Source organism: Temnothorax nylanderi, unplaced genomic scaffold (genome assembly GCF_030848795.1).
Source record: "Temnothorax nylanderi isolate EJ_2023f unplaced genomic scaffold, tnyl_v1.0 TNYL_tig0230_pilon, whole genome shotgun sequence".
Classification (NCBI taxonomy): Eukaryota; Metazoa; Arthropoda; class Insecta; order Hymenoptera; family Formicidae; genus Temnothorax; species Temnothorax nylanderi.
In genome coordinates, this window is record NW_027249292.1 from 253,429 (window position 1) to 262,173 (window position 8,745).

The window sequence follows — 8,745 nt, forward strand, 5'->3', positions numbered from 1 at the left end:
GACTAGATAACGGTTGATTACGCATCGCATTAAATTAAGAGCGAATCGACAGTTTTATACCCAATTTATTGTACATAACACTAAAATAAGTAAAATAATACACATGACAAGGATATGTCACGGACCCACACATCGCACATACGCGCGCGCGCGCGCGTTTACGCTCGCACAGACACACCTTCACAAATCGTTGCATTTATGGATACGATTTATAGAGGATTACAAATCATAGCAGTGATAAGTTAACCCGAGAGTCTACATCTAATCTTAAATGGAAGCATAAATCATTTATCACTTTTCCGTCTAATGGCTAGACTTCGTTACATATCGTTCGATGATATTTTCCGTCCCTTAAATGACTAATACATTCATACTGCAAATAAATATGCATGTTTTACACACTATAACTTAGAACTGATCGTTAATAGTTGTTAATTCCTGTCCTATCAAAATAGAGCTCGAGTCGAATCGACAAATCAATCCGCTTAACGCATGACAGAAAAAGGTCAGTTCTCGTTATATATTGGAATATCCTTCGTACCGGACACATCCGACGGTGATATCCAACAAAAAGGCGCAGATTCCTGGCATTCTTGCACGAGAACTGACGTAAAGACGGAAGTTTACATTTATTGCAAAAAATCAGATAACTTATATATATATTTTTTGATTAAGATTGAACTTAACGTATTAGAAATGAGCACGAGACCATCGCATGACACGGTATATATAAACAATTTGACTACTTTAATTATTAAAACAATAACGAAGACGCCTAATTCCTCCTAAAAGATAAAAATCAAAATAAACCGCATCAGCACCAATATGTTCCTTGAGAACGCGTCGAATCTAATTAGGAGGCTCAACAAAATTCTTTCACGTTCACGTTTGGACGCGCTCTCGGTCTCTCGCTTGCAAAAATGCCCTGACTTCATAAACAAGACAAACTTACATGGAATCACGCGGAAGTAACAACGCGTACGTTGTATGAGGCAGTGATATCGAGCAGCGTTTTTCCGCACGATTCTGGCATGCTTTAATTTAAAGCAAATCTTAGGTAACAGTTATAGTTTACAGCAGTTTTGGTATCTATCAAAATCTGACAGTGGGTAATTCAGGACATAATTGGTATCTCTCTTATAATAAATTTCAGTGTGTCGTCGAGTAATATATTATAAATCTTCGAACAGCGTCTTGACAACTCTGTAGGCACATTCCTGCTTCAATGTCGAAAATACATGTGTTCAGATACGTACCGAAAAACCGATCAGAAATTCTCATTGTCTCTGAATACACATTTCTCTTATAATATAATACAGCTGTGAGTATATAACGTGATTTTATAAGGTTTTATATCATACCCACTTATTTATGTAGTCGACGTAGTCGAAATGCAACTTGCCTGCAGGAGGATGTTCCCATATGTACGGACAAAAAAATATTTGAGAGAAAGAGAGACGCTGGGCAATATTACATTTCGACTATGGTTATCTGTTATAAATAATTAAAAGATATTTGCCTGCTAGCATGGCCTACTGAACACTTGGGTAGTTTGGAGCTTTTGTGAGTGATTTACAGTCACTCTTGTTTATGTCTATTTTTCCTACTGCGTTCTGTAAGTAAAATCAATATTATCTATATGTATGTACACGATAAATGATACATTAATGCATGTAACGTAAGGAACAAGTATGGAATACTCATTCGGATGGAAAGTCCATGTTTTGCAGTAACATTGTTACCATGGTAACTCGTTCTCATCTTGTACCATTCTGAACTTTTCATTAATTCAATGTGTGTATGTGTAACGTAAAAGTATTTTTCGTAAGAAGACATTGAATTTGTACCTCGAAGAGTTGCATTTGTCGTTTTAATAATAAACGAACGTAAACGATATAACGTACATACCAATTAAAAAACATAGCCATCTCAAAATAAGCTTGCTTGTTGTTCAAATATAAACTGAACTACGTAGGCATTCATCTCTTTCAACAGATCTAACATCAATACCTTACAATAAGAACAACCTATGACCTGGAGTTAAAAATATACCCAGGATATAGGTCCGCATCTGCAATTATAATATTTCATGCCTTCCGCTTTCAAGTTACGGAATGACAATGGCGATTCTCATTCTAAGATATTGATACGCATGACCATTTAACAAAATGTTCTTTCGTTCCCCGGAGAATATAAACTATGTCGTATTCGAATTTTCAATGTATAGGAACTTTCATTGTGTAAATGCAATTCCATTGTAGCGTTATATACTCCATCCCTACGATCATTATTTAGGCAAACTATTTCTTACATTATTGCCATGGAAACGTTATTACTGCTGAAAATATTTTCTCCTAACAACGTACGGTATATATGGAAAGAACTTTGAGCGGCGGAGCGGTTGTGGTAGCATTTCTCGAGACTTTTCTCATTAAAAAAATTATTAACGATAATCAGTAAATATTAATAGATTTCCCAGATATAAAATAAGTTTATATTATTACAGATGTATGTATAAATCTTCAGTTGTAAAAATATTATCAAGAGAGATCATGTTTTTAGCTTCTATAATATACAGTTTCTTAAGACTCAAGCAGTATGCTTGAATATTTCCAAAATTTTAAAAGCTTATCTCTTTAGCCACACACAGTACAAATAACAATCTTGTCATATGAATATATAATAATATGACTGCTGCATTAATAAAGATTCGGATATTTATAAATATTGAAAATTTACATGAATAATCCAATGCAAAAGATATATTTTTCAATAATTCTATCGCTAATTGAAGTAATCTGTAATAACTAGTTGAGAAATAATGTACTTTCTTGCGGATTATCGATAATCTATTCATATTCAAATTGCAACTACTCTATGCGCTACCAAATACCTGCTGCGTCGCTGTTAAATCATAATCTATTAATTGATATTTTCGTACGCAATATATAGATATAAAAAAAAAGATTAGCTAAATGTAACTGCTGGATATCCAATGTAATAATGGATACTGCATCCATTCCCTCTAACTACTCCTTCTAAGTTATAAAACCCCTCCCTGAGGATTATGAATATCCAGCAGTTGGGCAAAAATGCTATCTACTAGTCGAATAGTAATGGTTAGCCTAGTTCAATCATTTCTGCATCTTCCACGTTGTTATGGCCAACTATATTGTACCTAAAAAATTATTGCCCATACTGTTTTTAACACGAATTTCACAATACAAACTTGTATACTGTAAAAAAAGTTAAAAAAAAATAAAAATTTGTAAGTTTTATATTCTTACGTGTGATTTGATAAATGGGCATTGTGGAAATGAAGATGCGTCGTCCGAGGTGAAAAACCACGAGTTGCTTTGCGAGGACTTCTGGCTTTTATAACTGATGGTGGTGACATGGTATTTAGATAAGGTTGTTGAAGAAGTACATCCTCCAATATGCTTGGTGCTACATATGTAAATCCCTGAAGAAAGCGTAGTTATTAAGAAATGTAACGATGTGTATGCATAATGACTGATTATATCTAGACATATAAATCAGAAGAAAGAAAACTCACTTGGAACAGCCCGTCAGCTGACTCGCTCAAAGTGTAGTCGACTGGAGAATCAACTGGCGATGAAGCGGTAAATTTATTATCAAATTGCGATACGTCTTCTTTGCTAGACAATTGTGGTCTAAAAGGAGGTTCTAACTGTCGAGATATAACGTCTTCCCAATTGATATGTCTGAAGAATTTGTGTCTCTTTACTTCTTCACCATCCAACTGAGATCCCATTCTTTGCGCAACTTGTCTCTATACAGAAGAAAATTATATATTTCTAATAAATATCATGATATATTTAAAAAAAATAGCACTGCTTTTAAGATGCTTATAAATATTTACAGCAATTAATTTATGAACACTAACCCTCAGTAATTTTCGAATAAAATCTTTAGCATCGGCCGTTACATATAATGGAAAAGTTAATTTGCCACGTAGAATCTTCTCAATAGTTTTCTTTCTGCTGCTTGAAGTAAATGGTGGCTGAAAATTTAGCGAATATTAACATGAGCTGATATGCACATTCTTTTATCTTGAATTTGTATGTAATGACAGTACATACAGCTCCTGTAAGCATGTCATATGTTAAACTTCCTAAGCTCCACCAGTCTACCGACTTCCCATGTCCACTTCTCGTTAAAATCTCAGGTGCCCTTGAGTAAAATACAACAATCAGTGTAAATTATAATAGTAAAATTTTCCAAATTATCAGTCACATTCTATGATATTTACATATATTCGATAGTCCCGCAAAATGTATGAGTAAGAGCACCTTCCTGTATATGCTCTTTACATAACCCAAAATCAGTTAACTTAATATGTCCGTCTGCGTCCAATAGAACATTTTCTGGTTTCAAATCTCTGAAAGAGTTTATTACAAACATTATTAATTCAATGCTGCATACCGATAGAACATTCAATATATGTATCAATTATATTACAGCCCTAAATTATATTTCAACTCTATATTACCTGTATATAATTCCTTGCAAGTGGAGATGTTGCAGAGCTAATGTAATTTCGCACAAGTAAAAACTGCAAAACAAAATAACGCGTGATGTTGGACTTTACGCTGGCTCTATCTTTGAAAAATATAATTGGAAAATTTTTTTTTACAATTCACTCACCGCGCGGTATCTTCCATGAAAATTCCTTCGGCATTTAAGTGTCGGAACAACTCACCGCCGCACATGTATTCCAGTATCAGATATAACTTATGACCAGTTTGGAAAGCGTACTTGAGATCTACGATAAAAGGATGCTGCCAGATGCAAGCATAAATATATGAATTAGTATTTTGCATAAAATATAATAAAAAATAGAACATTAGTTTTTATTGAAACATGTTCAAAAACATGTTACAAATATCTTTCATACGTACTATTGAGATTAAACCTACGTATGAATTGTCAAATTCTGAATACTCTAAATTTCTACATATTTGCATACATGAATATAACTAACCTTTATAGACTCCAAGATGTTTCTCTCAGCTCTAGTGTGAGCTGTATCCTTCTGATTTTTTACAATCAAAGCCTTGCGCAATACCTGTTACGAAACGGCACAAAAGAATATTGTGAATGACTAAAGAATTACAGATAAAGACGCTTGCCGGCAGATGATAATATAAAAATAGATATTGATCAGAGAATTTACAGCTTAACGCTACCGCTCTAAAGATAAAACTGCAAAAACTAATTACGTTCGCAACGTTTGAAAAATGTAAGTCAAACTTCTAACGAATAACGAGGTAATTAAAGTAATTTCATGCACGCAAATCTTTGTTCGCAAAAACACTCGCCGAGATACATAAAATATATAATTTTCGCTCATTAATACGACACAGTGAGGTAACATTCTCAAATTTCGAATGTTACCGTAATTATCCAACTTGAAAGGCACTTTTCACGCACTGAATATTTAGCAAACACGATACATTCCGGGATAAACAATAACGTTGCATAATTATGCGTCACGGGGGATTTCCGTACCTTCATAGCGAAGAGAGTGCCGCTGTCGTTTCCCGTTATTTTGCGCACCTGAAACACCTTGCCGTAGCCACCTTTTCCGATAACTTTGCGCAACTCGAAGTCCTCCGGCCCGACCTTCTCGCGCGCGCGATTGACAATCTGCTCTATCGGCTCCGTCTCCACGTCCGACGAGCTGGAAGCGACAAGGGAAAAAGGGAATAAACTGGTTAGCCGACCGCGACGTCAAAAGGGCACACGAGGCCCTGAGAAGAGGTCCGCGGGCGGCCGCGTGGACGCGGCGCGCAGGTCTACTCACTTTACGATCTCATTCAGGTTCAGCGCGACGCATTCCTCCTGCGAAAAGGAAAACAGATGCGGCGTTAGTGCGATATCGAAACCCACGTGCGGGGGCGCGACTCCGCGGAGGTGTCGAGGGATGGGCAGGGTATAATGCCGTGTGAGAGAGAGAGAGAGAGAGAGAGAGCTTTCAATTACCGCGTCGATCTCGATGATGTCGTCGTCCTCCGACTCGTCCCTGTGCAGCGGTCCTGCTTCCTGAAGCTCGATGTCGAAGATCGCCGACATCGTGCGGTCTTGCCCGTCTCTTGCGCGTCGCTGTTTCGTGAACACGGGCTGGAGAACGGACAGGACAGGATATATTCACTCTCTCGCGTCGCGCGCGTCGATGTCAACACATCGAATTTGACACGCCGTACGCCGAGTACCACAGCAGCAGGCCGCCCAACAGACACGAGCGGGGAGGACACGCGAAGCCGCACACGACGGCCGCACGCACTCGAGATTCGGTCGCGGAGTGACGGAGAGCGGCACTCTCGATTCTCGATTCTCCTCCTCCTCCCTCGATTCGCGGAACGGACGCAACGTCACAGTCGTCAGTGTCGTCACACCGCCACACGCCTGCTCTGCTGGGCTGCGTTCGAAAACGTCACCCGAGTGCACACGAGTATACTCCCTTCTCTTTCTATTTCAGCGAGTTAGAAGGAGAGGGAAGTATACCCGTGTGTAGTGTATGTACCCGGATGATGTTTCCGAACGCAGCGCAGCCTGGTGTCGCGCGAGTGTCGCAACCGCGTGGGAGGGGGAGCCCGGACTCTCTCGGGCCAATCGCGTCGCGCGTCGCCACTCCCACCACCGCCACCGCCGTCCCGCCGTGCGTTCGAATCGCGCATTCTCGAATATTTGGAATTGGGAGAATTCGGCACAAAAGAATCGTTTCCATTGTGAACGTCATTTCTCCTGGGAAAAATCGGTGAAGCTGACCGAAAACCTTTCCTTCTCTTCATGGTAGTCAAATACAAAAAGTGATGAAAGCTTTGTAATAAATTTATTGTTGCCGTCCAACGGCAATTTTATTCTTGTCGTTTTTCTCTTTCGTGAAGACAGCAGAAATTTTTCTAAATTTACCGTTATCTATTGAAACACTATTAGGGGTATATTCTTTTTAAGAGAATTTGCACGTTGAACTTTTCCCTTCGCCTTTCCCCTTTGGAGAGAAAAAAAAAAGGAAAGGTGAATAATGCGGAGAAGTTCAGCTGGAAAGAACGGATCCGAAACTCTCGTTGACCTTTGAAAAAGAGCATCGGTCAGTCTTTCTCCGCAGGGTCTTTGTTTAGTGCCACGTTTCGAGCCTCATTCCTCTCTCCCTTTGTTTCCGGGAGCCGTTATCGGATTCTCGGAACGCAAATGCGTCATCGTCATACGGCGTCAGACGCTCGAATAAAGGTCTTCGTCGCGGCACGCGGCACGCGAAGCGCCTATATAGATCGCGGATTGTGCAATTTTGCGAAATCGCGCGATCGCGATTATGATGCCGATTATCCTCTTCGCTTAATAAGCAGGGAATTGTTAAAGAGATTTACACCGCGTTATCGGTGCAATTCGACGATTATCTGTTATCGTTATCGCGCCGAAAGTTAATCGGGCGACGATACAGTACACTCGCATCGCGGATAAATGGAGATAACGTGGGCGGGCACCTCCTACAGGCGATAGAATTTCATACGCATTCGTACTTCGTACGACGTATACGTTTACCGTTCGTACTTCGTCCTAATAGGCGCGATCGCCGGGCCCGACTCGCCAAAAATGGTTCATGTGCGGGGATACGAGAACTTTCTCGAGTACGTGAAGGTCCTGAGAGCCACGACGCCGATCTACATGCTGTACACCGGCACGAAGCTGGAGGACACCGGCAAGAGTTGGTGCCCGGACTGCGTGGAAGGTGAGCGGCTCTCTCGCGCGTGTCGACCGTCGAGATATATAACCTAACCTAACTTCTCGAGTATTGTCTGCTCCGAGCTCCGAATTTGTCGGAGGCGAATTTTGCAGAGCGTCCGCTGTAAATATTTTATTGGTAGAATACCAGCAGAAGCATAACAGAATCTTCTGGTAAAGTATGATAGCAGATTAACTGTAAAAATCGAGCATTTTGCTGTTTCGTAATTAATTTGAATGATATATTCCATTGACCACTGTGTGTTCTGGAACTGAATCGAATATCAGCGATATTCAAATTTTTTAATGCTTGAAACAACGAAATGATTTGATTAACGATGAAGGCTACGTTCTGCCAATACTGAAAATCTATAGTTTACGTCACATAAACTATAGATTTTTAGTACTGGCAGTGAATATCGGAACGCAGCTGAAATGATGACAGCATAAGACATATCTATTTTCATAGCGTCGAAAAATCAATCGATTATCCTAGATTCTAGAATGATTTTTGTATTATTCATTATTTAGGATCTACTTTCTATCAAAACGCAGATATGAGATTATCAAGAAATTTGTTTGAGAGAAACATGTTTGGAATATCTTGGGATATCTTGATTCAATTTGAATCACTAATTTCTTATCTATTTTTATGTGTATAATACAAAAAAGGAGAATACATATAATGTAAATATGTGTTGATGTTGATATTATATTTTAAACTAGTATGTTTACTTAGGTACTTAAGTTATTAGTACTCTATTTTATTTCAGCTGAGCCATTTATTGAAAAAGGTTTCGAAGCAGCACCTGAGGGAACATTATTAGTGACAGTGGAAGTTGGGGACAGGCCATTGTAAGTAAATAAGACGTTTCGTATCTACGACTGTGTTATTTCTATACGAATTATCACGTGAATAATACTAATTCTTATCTAATAACATAAAATACAATATAACAAAAAATAAAACTTAAAAATATCTTTTATATGCTGTCCTAG

The 8,745-nt window shown here is 38.8% G+C and overlaps 2 protein-coding genes across 3 annotated transcripts in view; one reads left to right on the forward strand and one right to left on the reverse strand.

The window, feature by feature from the left end:
• Nucleotides 1-47: 47 nt before the first annotated feature.
• On the reverse strand, nucleotides 48-6,395 carry LOC139779546 (ribosomal protein S6 kinase beta-2). The gene is made up of 12 exons (XM_071717938.1): nucleotides 6,007-6,395; nucleotides 5,828-5,865; nucleotides 5,533-5,704; nucleotides 5,006-5,089; nucleotides 4,669-4,802; nucleotides 4,514-4,576; nucleotides 4,274-4,402; nucleotides 4,104-4,194; nucleotides 3,908-4,024; nucleotides 3,557-3,793; nucleotides 3,288-3,463; nucleotides 48-3,178 (listed from the first exon to the last, which is right to left on the reverse strand). Exons 1-12 carry the CDS (start codon nucleotides 6,094-6,096, stop codon nucleotides 3,121-3,123), a joined length of 1,389 nt encoding a protein of 462 aa, XP_071574039.1. The 5' UTR covers nucleotides 6,097-6,395; the 3' UTR covers nucleotides 48-3,120.
• Nucleotides 6,396-7,151: 756 nt separating this feature from the next.
• LOC139779550 (thioredoxin domain-containing protein 17) overlaps nucleotides 7,152-8,745 on the forward strand; it is a 40,821-nt gene continuing 39,227 nt past the window's right edge. The window contains exons 1-2 of one of the 2 annotated variants that reach the window (XM_071717946.1): nucleotides 7,152-7,753; nucleotides 8,520-8,601. In XM_071717946.1, coding sequence (XP_071574047.1) covers nucleotides 7,618-7,753; nucleotides 8,520-8,601 — 218 coding nt within the window. In that variant the 5' untranslated portion in view covers nucleotides 7,152-7,617. The remainder of the gene's footprint in view (nucleotides 7,754-8,519; nucleotides 8,602-8,745) is intronic. The other variant, XM_071717947.1, reaches the window with a different exon arrangement.